Source organism: Haliotis rufescens, unplaced genomic scaffold (genome assembly GCF_023055435.1).
Source record: "Haliotis rufescens isolate VD_foot unplaced genomic scaffold, xgHalRufe1.0.p SCAF_17, whole genome shotgun sequence".
Lineage (NCBI taxonomy): Eukaryota > Metazoa > Mollusca > Gastropoda > Lepetellida > Haliotidae > Haliotis > Haliotis rufescens.
In genome coordinates, this window is record NW_025963857.1 from 32,139,808 (window position 1) to 32,154,818 (window position 15,011).

The 15,011-nt window shown below is 39.0% G+C and overlaps 1 protein-coding gene across 5 annotated transcripts in view; it reads left to right on the plus strand.

Moving 5' to 3' along the window:
• LOC124142549 (sodium- and chloride-dependent glycine transporter 1-like) overlaps positions 1 to 14,396 on the plus strand; it is a 42,943-nt gene extending 28,547 nt beyond the window's left edge. For 2 of the 5 annotated variants that reach the window (XM_046511097.2, XM_046511096.2), the window contains exons 2-14: positions 813 to 1,070; positions 2,799 to 2,930; positions 5,231 to 5,546; positions 5,633 to 5,765; positions 6,529 to 6,663; positions 7,023 to 7,126; positions 7,582 to 7,706; positions 8,213 to 8,325; positions 8,602 to 8,739; positions 10,175 to 10,274; positions 12,669 to 12,769; positions 13,142 to 13,309; positions 13,937 to 14,396. In XM_046511097.2, coding sequence (XP_046367053.2) covers positions 884 to 1,070; positions 2,799 to 2,930; positions 5,231 to 5,546; positions 5,633 to 5,765; positions 6,529 to 6,663; positions 7,023 to 7,126; positions 7,582 to 7,706; positions 8,213 to 8,325; positions 8,602 to 8,739; positions 10,175 to 10,274; positions 12,669 to 12,769; positions 13,142 to 13,309; positions 13,937 to 14,056 — 1,872 coding nt within the window. In that variant the 5' untranslated portion in view covers positions 813 to 883 and the 3' untranslated portion in view covers positions 14,057 to 14,396. Of the gene's footprint in view, positions 1 to 411; positions 724 to 812; positions 1,071 to 2,425; positions 2,534 to 2,798; positions 2,931 to 5,230; positions 5,547 to 5,632; positions 5,766 to 6,528; positions 6,664 to 7,022; positions 7,127 to 7,581; positions 7,707 to 8,212; positions 8,326 to 8,601; positions 8,740 to 10,174; positions 10,275 to 12,668; positions 12,770 to 13,141; positions 13,310 to 13,936 lie in introns of those variants that run through there. The other 3 variants (XM_048397887.1, XM_046511098.2, XM_048397888.1) reach the window with 3 other exon arrangements.
• Positions 14,397 to 15,011: the final 615 nt, after the last annotated feature.

Genomic DNA, 15,011 nt, shown 5'->3' on the forward strand with positions numbered 1-15,011 from the left:
TCCGAGACCAATGTCACGCTGTCGAAGTCCGACGGGCCGGGTTCCCTTCCACTGGAACTTGTTCTCGTATCGGGGAAAGTGAAAACTGAAGTTCAAGAGTCAAAACTTTAAGTCTAACTGGTAAACTATATGATGTTTTAATTTAATAATGACTCAAAAAGACAAGCGATAACGCAACATCTGTCTGCAGATTGTATAATAAAATATAAATATTCAGTTACAGGTGATATCACATTCAGTCTGTATAAGTTTATATTGACTCTGTTTAATACATGCAGCCGCATGTAGGTCCGCGTGATGTTACATTGCTCCATGAAAAAATTCATCCTATCACGTGGCGGGACATCGTGAATAGGAGACCCAGTGCATCCGTCTTATCATTGGCATAATATACCAAACCTTAAACCAATACTGTAACCCAGATGTAGGAAAACCGTGGTCTCTCAGTGGCTTGGCCTAACCATATGACTGGCGCTACCACTTCTGTGAAAGATAGGGATACTAACGTCACTGTCATCGAAAGCATATTTTGGTTCATTTAAGTGAACATATACTAATGCGGAAGTTCAACTGTGTCTAAAGTATAGGCTTGCTAATGCTACAAATCATTATATAGGATTATCAATCGCCATCACGAAATTGTCAACATGCCAGCTGTTCGCAAATCTGACAGCTGTTCGCAAATCTGACCAGAGTATGCCGCTGCCGGTATGTCCATTTGAGGTATAAAAAACTGCGTGTGAATGTTAAAGTACTATCACAATGCAATCATATGCGCTGCTATTAAACATTCTCGTTTTCCAACTTAACAGCGCACACAGAGTACATCAGAAGCAGTTAAACAGGAAGGACACACCAAAGAAGCATTCCCAGACACAGAAAAATGACAACCGAGGAGCAGACAGAAAATGGTTTTAAAAGAGACGAATTTGATGTGGACTTTGAAGGAAATGTTGCCAAGAAAGCCCAATGGTCCAACAAGTTCCAGTGTGTCATTGCTCTGCTTGGATATACTGTAGGACTTGGCAATTTGTGGAGATTTCCCTATGTATGTCAACGGAATGGAGGGGGTGAGTATTTACATTGTGCTTCAGTATCAGACAGCTGTCAGCAATGGCGGTCATTAGTTTCAAATATAGTTGTATCCACAGACACAAGAACCACACAGTCATTAAACGTTACGACTTCCTTCTTAGCCTTGACATTAACTGTTCATTGTACACCGAACATGAACTTCGCCAAATACGTTGTATCCTGTAAATTGAATACCACTGTAAATTACATGTTTAATGAATACAGAGATTCTAGAAGTATAACTAAATAAGGAAAAGGCATGTTCAGTTTATAAGTAAATATATATTGTACACAGAGACTTGGGTGGTCAGGCCTGCTGGCTTGGTTGATGCATGTCATCGAAGAATTCATGATGAGACACTCATTTCGTAAAATCAGTGACACACAAGCTCGAATAATAATCTCTATGAACTATGTTTGTTTGTTTGTTCATTTGTTTATTGTTTAACCCCACACTCAGCAATATTCCAGCTTTATGACGGCGGTCTGTTAATAATCGAGTCTGGACCAGGCAATCCAGTGGTAGCCATCACGAGCATCGATCCACGCAATTGGGATTACGACACATGGATGTGTAATGTTTTTTTTATTACCATTACTTCTTATTCCTTTTAAGCTCCTCTTCAGAAAATGCATTGATCACGTCCGCCTTAGAAAACTACTATTGTCGAATGACCTCACTAATCTACAGTTATGGCGTCGTAATTAGAGTGACGGCAGTCCGACATTACGTCGCAAAGAGATTTGAATGCCTTCCATATGACGTAAACAATACACTGGTGCGCGCGAAGTGATATTTGCACGTGCAATATGTATAAACTGGATTCACCATGGTAAATGAAAGTATTAACTTTCTACAACAATAAATATATTCACTGTTCTTCATACATGTTCGTCATGTATGTTGTATGTTGTGTTAAACTAAAAAAAAACAATAAAAGAAATAGAGCAGCACGCTCTGTAGCCCGTCTCAACTTTTAACTTATACCGTCTGGCAGTAGCAATAATATGATAGTCTTAATGTATGCACTGCATCAATTAATTTGACATCGTGACAGAATGTCTATTGTGCTTTATATTTAACCTCCTATTACATTGGGGCGGTCGGGGAAGCCTAGTGGTTAAAGCGTTCGCTCGTCACGCCGAAGACCCGGGTTCGATTCTCGACATGGGTACAATGTGTGAAGCCCATTTCTGGTGTCCCCCGCCGTGATATTGCTGGAATATTGCTAAAAGCGGCGTAAAACCATACTCACTTCACTTCCTATTACATTGTGAATACATACATACAGCAAAAGTGTATTTTGTTTGTTTGCTTCTTGTTTAACGCCGCACTCATTAATATTCAAAGCCATGTGACGGCGGTACGTAAAACAATCGAGTCTTGACCAGACAATCCAGTGATTGACGTCATGCACATCGATCCCAAACAAGTTAGCGAGCCTGTCCACCCGATCCGGTAAGTCGCCTCTTACGGGAAAAGTGTATTGATGATATGTGCTGTGTGCAGGGGGCATTTGGAGATCTAGAAGTGATTGTACATAATTGTACACGAAGAAGATTAGCTGGCATTACTCATTTGGATTTATTTCGTGGCTTGTCTAAAATGAACTTGCCTTTCCTCTGCATAATGATTCAAGTTGATACTTTTTGGCAATGTCCGGCAATGGAAAAGGTTTGGGGCTATTACTGACAGGTTATTTCTCCCATTGACGTTATTTCAGGTGCGTTTCTGATTCCCCACATGATCTTCACGGTTATAGTTGCTATACCTCTCTTCTTCTTGGAGGCTGCCCTTGGTCAGTTTTCCCGTAAAGGTCCTATCGGAGTGTGGGGGCTGTGTCCTCTGATGAAAGGTACGTGAGAAAATGCAACGTCTTCCAGGAAGACATACATATATGACAATATACATAAAGCACACAATGTTGCAATGATACGATTCATTGTGAAATATACATGAAAGTATAGGGATTCAGATTGACATGTAGTCAGTTATCTACCCCTGAAGTTTAAGTAATAATGAACCCTGGCAATAACCTTAGATATTGGCAGCATTATCATTGACACCTGGCGTCAGGTTTCACAAATACAAAACGCCAACGCCATAGAAAATCTTGTCTTAACCAGCGAAATTGCGACTAGTATATGGACGTAGTATTGGAAGTCCGCTTCTCAAAGGAGACATATTTTCTAAAAAGAATATGTAAGTCAGATATAAAATTTTACTGATCATTACCTCAAATGTTTAAAGATTAGTGTCGTAAATTCATTTTTTACAGAGTGCTGGCCCTTGATCTGTGTTTTTCATCTTAATGCATATTGTGTGAAGTAGGGACAAGTTTTCCCAGGAACTACTGAAGTTGCATAAATGAATGTTTGCATGTTTATCTAAGAGATACTTGTCGAGACTGAGTTCGAAAATTGGTCCCGTCAATTATTGTTTTACATTGTGAAATATACATGAAAGACTAGGGATTCAGGTTGACATGTAGTCAGTTGGCTACCCCTGAAGTTTAAGTAATAATGAACACTGGTTTACAACTTAACGCATCCTGCGTGAAATGGGGAAACTAATTATCTTACATGAATGAAACTTTGCAAGTTAACATGTATTTAAGAGATAGTTGTTCGAAAATTTGTCCCCTCATTTTTGTCCTGAGAGAGTTATGGCCCTTGCTCCGGGCTCTTCTTCTAAGTGCATAGTGTATGCAATGGGGACACGTTTTCAGAGAAACTACTGATGTTACTCTAATGAAACTTTGCAAACTTTTCTAAGAGATACTTGTCAAGACTGAGTTCGAATTATTTGTATACAGAGTTCTGGCCGTTGATCGATGTTATTTTACTTAGTGCATAGTGTGCAATGGGGACAAGTTTTCCAAGATATTTTAGCATTTAACTGAACTTTCTGTTCAAAGTTTAGGGGCGGTCGGGTAGCCTAGTGGTTAAAGCGTTCGCTCGTCACGCCGATGACCCGGGTTCGATTCCCGACATGGGTACAATGTGTGAAGCTCATTTCTGGTGTCCCCCGCCGTGATATTGCTGGAATATTGCTAAAAGCGGCGTAAAACCATACTCACTCACTCACTGTTCAAAGTTTAAGTTAATGAGATTACATATTTCTACATTGATAAACACAATCTGTTAATCTCTTGATTAACCGACCATTTGTATTCGGGAGAAGAAACAATAAATAATTATGCTTCAGACTGTTGAAAAAGAAATCCTGCCCCAAACTTGACATTGTGGCAATTCAGGCTCACAGTATTAAATTGTTACCCTGTCTTGCGGTCGGCATTAAGGGGCTGGAACAAGGACTGGTCGGCTCGGAGTCAGTATACTGTGTCTGAGTGGGGTATTCATGTTAAACTGCGGCATGGTATTTCAGGTAGCTAGCACTATACATCGGCATCAGTCCTGACTAGTACAAGCAGCCACACAAACACACATACGTACATGCACGTGGCTATATAAATGCAATAATCTTGGACGCGACGTTAAACTCCATTTCACCTCACCACATAGAATTAAATAAAACAAATACGTTTTTGTAGCTGTAGCTGAACAAACATGTAATCTAGATACAAAATTCCCCCTCCCACCTCCTCCCCCAACAATCCTGAATATCAAGTGGCCGGACCCTAAGGTGTAAGGAATACAATGCGCGGTAGATGAATAAATGTAATTTACCTTCCATTTAATTGACAACCCTTGTCTGAGATATAGTTAACTTGTGCAAGGATTGATAACAAGAATTAATTGGCATTTATTGAGGCGAGCAACAATATTGAAAGGAACGTTTTACCCAACGTTTAGATTTTGATGTAGTTACGTCATTTCCCCCCCGACCACATCCCCGTAGTGGATATAGGGTCTGTCAAGGGCGTGGAAGGTCTGTGTTTCGATCCCCGGCCGCGTCATACCAAAAGACGTTTAAAGATTGCACCTGTAACAGTTGTTGCCCTGACTGGCGTGTCGGCATAAGGGTATAAAGCACGAATTGTGGGATGGTATCTCAGAGGGCAAGGACTGTAAAACCTGATATGATCAGACTAGAACAAGCAACCACACACACACGTGCATGCTCGTTATTATAAGTAGAATAAGCTGGAACGTGGCGTTAAACCCCATTCACCTCACTTCGTTTTTCTTCCAGGTATTGGTTTTGGTATCCTGATTATCAGTTTCATCATTGTGCCGTACTACAGTATGATGTTTGCCTGGGCCCTCTACTACATATACAGCTCCTTCTCCACCGTCCTGCCCTGGACAACATGTGACAACTCATGGAACACACAACGATGTGTGGCTGTTGGTGATTCAAAACGTATCATCAATAATTCAACAGTTATAGATGAATCAAGATTCAACAAGACAAACTATTTTGTACAGATGAACGCTTCTAGTGAGACCAACGTTTCCACTGAATTAGCCAGCGTATCGGGTCATACGGCAACAGAGGAATTCTGGCAGTAAGTTAACATATATTACTTCATTTGTTATGATATAATATTCCAATACCGTTTCTCATCTGGCAGAGCTTGATTATCTGTTTAAGGTACAAAGTGCTGGGCATTTCTTCAGGGATAGATGACCTCGGCACTGTCCAGCTCCATCTCTTCATCTGCTGGGGTCTCACATGCCTGCTCCTTTTTCTTAGCATCGTAAAAGGAATCAAGTCACTTGGCAAAGTAATGTTCATTCGTTACAATATTAACATTTTAGTGCCCACTGGTATTCGTTAGCATTATCAGCCCATAAAATAAATCATTTAGAAATTCAAATCCATGTGGCGTTTAAATGGAATCACTACTATATAAACTATAGTTGCTGCTTCATATCCACTATTTCTCTGGATTTAATATACAATTCAGTATGTCCAATTGCAGCGCCATCTGGCGTTCTTTATTGTCAACGCCCTTTCGTGCTCACTGACGTTGTTCTTTCTTTTCTTAAAACGTCTTTTCGTAACATTTGACTATTAATATTGCGTACTTTTGACATTTATTTCAACTTTTTATGTTTAACCCTCGTCTGTTTGTTTTGTATTTTGACCTTAAGTAGTAACATTTAGTTCTTACTTACGTGAAAATTTGATCTTAATTGCGTACTTTTGTCCTTTTTTTTCGACTTTGTATTTTTTGACCGAATGGCCACCCATAGACTACACGATACTATGACGGAGGACACGGTTGTCCCATTCGTCTATGTCGCCGTAAGTCGTGTGCTAGAAACCTACGATCGTGGGTTGGAATCCCAGATTTGCCTTGATTATCTATTTATGTCGGCACCATACCAGTGATCGTTTGTTTCACCGAAGTGATAAACGTCAAAGACCTGCATCATTCCGTGACTTCCTCCTAAAGTGAAGGTGATGTGAGTAGAATACTGTTTAAAGCAATGGTAAACCAAAGTCATTAAGTGAACTTAATATGAATGCATATGTTACCACAGGTAGTGTATGTGACAGCGTTGATGCCATACATACTGTTGACGGTACTGCTGGTCAGGGCGTGCATGATGCCGGGTTCTATGAACGGGATTATGTACTATGTCAATCCTGATTTTAGCCGTCTTCAACACTCACAGGTCAATATTACTTTTTTTTAAATATATTAAAATATCGTTTGAGCTCATGTGAATTCCTTGTTAAGACCATAGAAACAACTTATTGTCTAAACAGGCCAACAAGTAATTTGAATCGTCATGAACAATAAACGTTTTAAAAACAGATATATGTCTGGAACCTCGCCCCTCGTTTTCTTTATTTTATTAATCTTCATTCAAAAAGTATTTTCTTCTCGACAGTTATATTGAAACACAATAATATCGTGCTATTTGTCAGTCATTATTTGAAAATATATGACACCAGTACAACAATGTTAATATCAACAAAACAATCACATACTGATATTATCAAAAATGTTATCTAGTTATATTTTTCTCAGGTGTGGCTAGAAGCAATTCTTCAGGTGTTCTTCTCAGTGGGTCCTGCTTGGGGAACTATTATTGCCATGTCAAGCCACAACTCTCCCCACAACAACGTTGCTAGGTAGGCCAATCGCTGTTCATTTAGCAATTGTGAAAGCCTTACGTTTCTCTGACCAACAGGTTCAAAGTATTGTATGGTAAACAGACAGGTGAACATCACGCATCAAATCCAAATTAAATTTATTATATTGTTCTTCCCAACCTTAAACCAAATATATCCGTGTATGACCTATTTCGTACGGGATCTTTTTCCTTATTTTTATTTGTTGTTGTATCTTATTTGACAATCATCTTCTTTCGATTCGTACAAAAAAGACCCCACTATATCAAAAATAACATGTATTTCATCCAAGGGGTTTCACACCATCCTCTTTACAGTATTGTATTTGCTGTGCAATGGTTTCCTGGCACGATTGAAACAATTGGTATATATATATATATATATGTTCGGGTGTAATTTATCCCTTCCAATCTGACAGATGATTGTATCTACACTTGGATCTTTCTCGTTTGCAGAGATGCAATCCTAGTCACTCTTTTAGGCGAGTTGACAAGTGTTTTTGCTGGGTTTGTGGTGTTTGCAACGGTGGGTTTCTTGGCTCATGATCTCGGACAACCTGTAACTGAGGTCATTACTTCAGGCAAGTCATCTTAATCAATAGTACAATGCCATGATCACTGGTTTGGTTGGTTGGTTTGTTGTTTAACGCCGCACTCAGCAATATTTCAGCTTTATGACAGCGGTCTGTAAATAATCGAGTCTGGACCAGACAATCCACATGACATTCAAACGATGAAATACATGTTCACGCACGTTCAAATATTCAAATATGAACATATCCCGAAAACACAGTTATGACTCATAAGTTGTACTTTCAGTTTGTCTTTACTTATTGTAGTTTCTAGCATATGTTATTTCTGGAATATGCAAATGATGACTAATAGTATCCATTTTTCAATGGTTAGTAAAAAATGTTTCATGGTCTCATATCACTGTCTAAACATTAATAGGGTAAACATAATTTATGCGAAAATAAACATATTTGCGTTGCCGTTTATGTGTTTATTCATTATAATAATTTATATGTATCTGCATGACTGTTCCTCTTACAAAAGGATTAATGAATGTGTATTTGCACTTTCACAGGTCCGGGCATTGGGTTTATTGTGTATCCAGAGGCAGTGTCCCTACTACCGTTCTCCCAGCTGTGGTCCGTGCTGTTCTTCTTGGTAGTTCTGATGATGGGGGTCGATTCAATGGTGATTTCAAATTCATATGCATCTTTTGAATGTGATACCTACATGTACCTGCACGGGTATGGTGCTTACAAACCTAGTAAACAATAAAAGCGAATCCAGAAAAACAGGTGAATAATGGAATACGAATACACACCGATACGTTGTGTTCCTCAAAATAAAGAAGTTGACATAACATATGTGTATACATCACTTCTAAATGCCATTCAGAGACACGATAATAACTACACTGTTGAATAAACATATGATGAACAACTCAGTTAAGTTCTGTTTGAACAGTTCGGCAACATAGAAGCAGCTCTTGGGTGTATAGAAGATATTCTGCCAAGGCGTTTTCACACCAAACACCTCCAGACCATTATGGCTGCTGTTTTGATGAGCGTTGTTTTCCTTCTTGGCCTCCTTTTCACAACTAGTGTGAGTATTGTGTTGTTTTGTTACACAAGCGGTTCGTTTGTTGTTTTACACGACATTCAACAATAGTTCATTGATATGAAGGCGGCCTGGACCAGTCATACAAGTGGTTGATAGCAATATATACCGCCGTCGGGATGAGGACACTCAATGAGTTGTGTCACAGAGCCTGACCACCCAATCCTAATTTAAGCAGCCACTTAGGAATAGTAAATGGGAATTTCCTTTGCATTTGTGTATATTGTCACTGGCTATTTCAACAGTACACTGGTGACGTTTTTGCATTTCTATGTCAATATCTACACCATTAATGAGAGTGATCTCATGTTTGCTTGTTTCTTGTTGAAAGCGGAGTGGAAATGTGGAAATAATCGAGACGGACTGACAACCCTATTTGGTCACCAATTATGATAAGCATAGGTTGCGCGGAGACTTTTTCTAACGCGGAATCCCCCCAATGATAAGAACTGTACATGTTGTAGCCGAATTTAAGCGGAGGAATATGTAAAGAACTAAATACCATATTCCTGTACACTAGCATAAACAACCTCAACATATCCAATTGGTATGCTTCTACATTGGGTTGGGTGGTTAGTTGTTTAACGCGGCACTCAAAAATATTCCAGCTATATGACGGCGGTCTGTAAATAATCGAGTCTGGATCAGACAATCCAGTGATTGACGCCATGAGCATTGATCCACGCAATTGGGATACGATGCCATGCAACAACCAAGTCAGGGAGACTGACCACCCGATCCAGTCAGTCGCTTCTAACGACAAGCATGGGTTGCTGAAGACCTATAATGTTTTACCCCGGATCTTCACGGGTCCTTCTACATTGGGAATCAAGGGCAATTCATATCTTTGAAGTCTCATCAACAGTACAATGTAATTCAGTACTTGCATTTATATTGACAGTTTACAAATACAGTTTAAACCATAAACGATTTCACAAGAAAGGAAGTACGGTTTCAGTTGTGAGAACATGGAACAACACGGGATTGTTTAAGTCGGCCACTAATATTTGCTAAATTAAAAATGATATCAAGAGTTGTTCCCTTTAGATTAACACACACAGTCGAGACAACGTGGCAGCCATTTCAAGTGTACGTTTGACCGCTCAGATAACTTAGGTCGACTTGCAATGTCGTTCAATATTACATTACAACCACGGCTTTATTAGGAACTATGGCACTGTAAATATTGATAAATCTATCAAATTTGTCGCACTGATGTCGTAACAGTTTCTCTGCATGGCTAAAGCTTTGTGACATATTGGTGACGCTACTTGACGTCATTGACGTTCATCAAAGGCGAGACTACTGTCCATCATCGATTACGCATGCTATTATATATCCATTCCATTATGACAAATGCCCTGAAGACATTCGCCACCAATCCTTTTGCCATAAGCATTTGCATACATTTTTGTTTCAGGCTGGGATGTACATGTACCAGCTGTTAGATTGGTATGTGGCTGCCGTTGCTTTGTTTGTAATCGGTACTCTGGAATGCATTATTGTCGGTTGGTGCTACGGTAAGTTGAAATACAAATGTAAAATAATTGGATCATTAGGCTACAACGTACTGTGGCTGTTGTGGTAAATGTTCACTTTCATACACCACACAAAGAGACTGTATTTCCCAAAGTAATGCATGTTAGGAACGAGGTCCTTATGGCCAATGTTTGAAATGTACGTATTATTTGGCCACCAAATGGGCACATATCATACAGGTGGCAAAACAAAATGACATATACTACAGCGCTTTGTAAATTATACTAAGTATGGTCACTGTTTTCATGTATTTCCTCTTGGTAATTAGCATGGCCACATTGTAAGAACGTTCGGTTGTAGCCGTGCTACCATTACCAGGTTGATGATCTTTGATGGAGCAGGGCAGAGTGACAGGCCTGTACATGGAAGACCACTTGCGTGTAACCTCTTGCGCGTTATCCATCTTTTAAACTGCTTCCTCCTCACGAGGACATCTGCATCGACGTCACTTGGAAATCGTGTCAGTCGACAGACAATGCCAAGATGATTGGGGAACATGGCATCCGAGGACGTCCAACCTACCGTGGAGTGACGTCAACGCACAAACGCCGACGTGAAAGATTGATATGGGCCAAGAGGGTACACCGTTGGCAAGTGTATACAAACATCAAAGGGAACGCATATAGCGCTGAACTGTGTCCATGAAGTTCAAGCGAATGGAGGAGGTGGTGTTATGGTCTTTGGAGGAATGTGTTGGAATTTGAGAAGAATGATTTTCATTCGAGGCAACCTTTTTCTGCAGCCATGTATTCAACAACTGCCACACGATATGCAACAACATAAATATTCATGTTTTGCCATGAACCCCATTATGAATGGCAACGGATTCCCGTGAACGTTATCTGAAGCTTGACGCCATCGATGCGGCGACGCGTTGTGGCATGCATTGTTAAATGACTTAGCAGAGACTTTACAAACTGTTGTTGGATAGGTGTTTTGGACATTGACATTGTGGATCATCACATTTTCCGTATGTCTTAAGTCACTGTTGCTTCTTCGCGACACCCCAAATCACCACTCTCATTAATATATATATTTTGAACTATAGAATTCAAGAGTTCCAGTACACTAGATTTGAATGTGATAGGACGCATTGTACAGTTAATGTAAATCTGAAGGGTAATGTGTTGATAGAATATTAATAGCAGGGGCATGTACTTTTCCGCATGTTGTCACCCTAAAATATACACACTCTTGGAACGGTAGTATATATAATAAAATCGTTTCCATGCAGAACGAGGAAAACAAAGACAAAAACTATGACTATTGTCACATCATGTGTGTTCAATATATCGTTACTCTGAAATGTCTTGAAATTCTAGTTGCTATAGCCACCTTCACTGGTGCTAGTACAACCCAACCATTCACTATAAGAATATATTGAATACCCAACAAAACTATCAATACCCAATGTAAATGACAACATTTGAGTAAATTTTGCGAAAACATTAGCTAGTGCCCTGGTCTCTCACTAACAGTTATCTAAACATTAAATGTCAACACCAGAGAATAACCTGTCTTGATATCCGACGAAACCGATTCCAATTATATGAATGGATCACTTAAAACCGGTAATGACATCAGGTGTTTGCAAAAAGGGTTCGTTCGTTCTGCCAGACAATCAATGATGGATCAGAAATCACACGATAGCGCATTTACTGATTTTGTTAAGACAAAATACAAAATGTAATTTTTATCACAATTTTATTACATTTGAAAAGAAGATTGATTACATCTGTTTTCTTTACAAGTGCAGAGATTTTGCTGGTTATAGGTAAAGACACAACAAGAACAAAAACGTTAAAGAAATGTGTTCGTTTTGCAACACAATGGTAACCGAGTGAATCGACGTGGTTTCATTGGTGACCTAATGTGAACCCAGTCTTTCACACAGTAGAAACATCTATGATCATCTTGTTTTAGTACCGGTAATACAAGCATATAAAAACTAGTTTATGAACACACTTGATATCCGGAATGATACATACCATTCTAAGGCATGCAAACATTTGAAAATGTACAAATCTTTCCTCATCCAAGGAAATGTTCATTTTTCAAACCCTTGCAAATTTAGCCAAAAGTTAGTTCTTATCGGGACATATACCAAAATCTGGTCATAACAAGCATTTCCTGCTATATCAGTGTTTGTTTGATATGCGTTTGGTCCCGTGAGTCGGTAAACAATCTTAACCAATCAGAATAAATCAGTGAGGGCCAGCAATGAACAATATATACAACCACATAAACACAGAAAGAACATTGCTTGACTTTCTGAAAAAGGTACATTTTAAATATTTCTTTCGCGGTTTAGAATCATTCACGAATATTTGCTGAATCAAATAAAGCATTTCATTTCTTGTGAATCTGTTTACTAGGTATGAAGCGTTTTGCTGTTGATGTGGAGGCTATGATTGGAAAACAGCTGCCAATTGTCTTTAAACTGCTGTGCTTCATCTTTGTTCCTGTTATTCTAACGGTTGAGTATGATTACTACACCAATCCCAATACAAACTCCAATGCATGTTATGGCTTGTGCTTCTGGAACAAATAAAGTGATGTTTTATTTTAATTGAAGTATTTAGAGACACTTGTTAACTAAAGACAGATATTCTTGCTACCAGACATGTGATGTTATCTGAAAAAAATATCATTTAAAGTATAAGCTAAGCATGTAACTAGTAAGTACGCATATAATTTCAAAGCATATTAAATGACATTCTCCGAGTGTTGGCGAAAAAAGTCAATATTCAACAAGTTAACATTCAAATTAAGACAGTTTGAATTTAGAATACATATGACGCCTGCATGTCTTATGAAACATATATATATATATATGTTGTTTTTGTAGGTGGCCATGTTTCTAACTGTCACTTCTTACGAACCACCATCTTACGGGAGTTATGAGTACACGCCCGTCGCTGTTACTATTGGTTGGTGTGTCGCCATTGCACCAGTTGTACCTATTCCAATAACGATGGTGATACAGATCCTGAAAGAAAGGGGGTCCTTTGCTCAGGTTTGTACTTTGTATATTTCCCTACTTCATTACACTTACGAATAAAGTTATTTGAATCCAGTCATTTATTGCAGTCTGAAACATTGCAAGGCAAAATGCCTTTCCGAGCATCAACATTTACCTTGTGTTTCATATGTTATAACAACTGGGTAAAACGAAAACAACAAGCTTGTTTTGTTCCTCGTTCATAACTGCACGCATTCCAACTATATGCCTGTAAATGGTCGACTAAGACAAACCAGGGATTTATATTATGAGCAACGATCAACACCGATACTGACAGCACGATCCATGAAGTCGTCTTTTGCGAACATAGGTTGTTTGGTGTTCATTCTAACCAGGAAAGTGACGGAACGGATGGCAAATAAATGTCTTTAAATTCTAGTTTCTCAAATCAACAACGTTTACGACTTTAAGTCAGTTATAATCACGGTCAGCAGTATAATCACAATCGATCGGTTGATACAGAACGATCCCTTGTTTGTTGAAGTGAGGCCGCTTCACGTCAATGCTGTAATAACATTATATGCACTTTGAAGTTTATAGTTATTGATCTGGCAATTTGATATACAAGGGGCAAACGACCATTTTGAAGTGCATTTTCATTGTGGTGTATTTGCATTTCAGCGTGTGAAAAAAGCCACAACGCCAAACAGGAAGTGGGAAGAATTCAAGCTACTCTATGGAGTGGAGACGACATCAAGATACACTATTAAAGAAAACATCCTATTTCTTTTCAACCGATGATCGACATCGAAGTACTGACTTACATTTGATTGTAAAGAGCTTCTCGATCATTTTTGTGACGGTGCAGCCATTGACTTCGACCGTTCACCTTTTAATTGTTTTGAAGATCCATATAGTGTTCTTGATAGTATTGTTTCAGATGAAAAACAAAATTATTGGCAAAAAGTACTAGCTGCTGGAATTGTGTCGGATTTTTTTGCGGTTCATATTTGTTCATATTGTTGTTGCTAAGACGTTTATTACATACAGTGGAACCTGCAACTTACCCGTGATAATTCTTATGTATATGTTTGGGAAATTTCACAAATTATACCTTTTTCATAAACTATACCTTTCAAAAGCTGTTGTTTATATACTAAGGTCCATGTCATCACCAGGACACCTGGCAAGACACGCTCAACATTTAACACTGTTGCCAGCCATGAATATATTTAAGACGCAAGCAAATGTCTCCCTCAACAGGGCTGAAATAATGCCGATGTGACGTAAAATTTTAACTCACTCACTCAACAGGGTCATGCCAGTCTGATTCCCTATACTTCTCAAAGTGTTTCAAACAGTAGGAGTAGGATCACGAGATGATCCTCAAAGATATGGGCTTCGTATTATAGAAATTTGAAATGTATAACTTTCGGATATCCGAAGATGCATGTTGTTTATTACGAGTCAAGAATATCCATGGTACGCTCGATGGCTTAGGTATGTCTGGATGCCATTTTTAGCGTGAAAGTATAGTCCTCTTTTAAGGGAGTGAAAAAGGTTTTACGCCGCTTTCAGCAATATTCCAACAATATCACGGCGGTGGCACCAGAAATGGGCTTCACACACTGTACCTATGTCTGGAACGGAACCCGGGTCTTCGGCGTGTCAAGCGAACTTTTTTTTACCACTGGACTACCTGACCGACTCCCTCTTTTAAGATGCAGATCCATTTGTAAATGGTTACTCCAAAAGT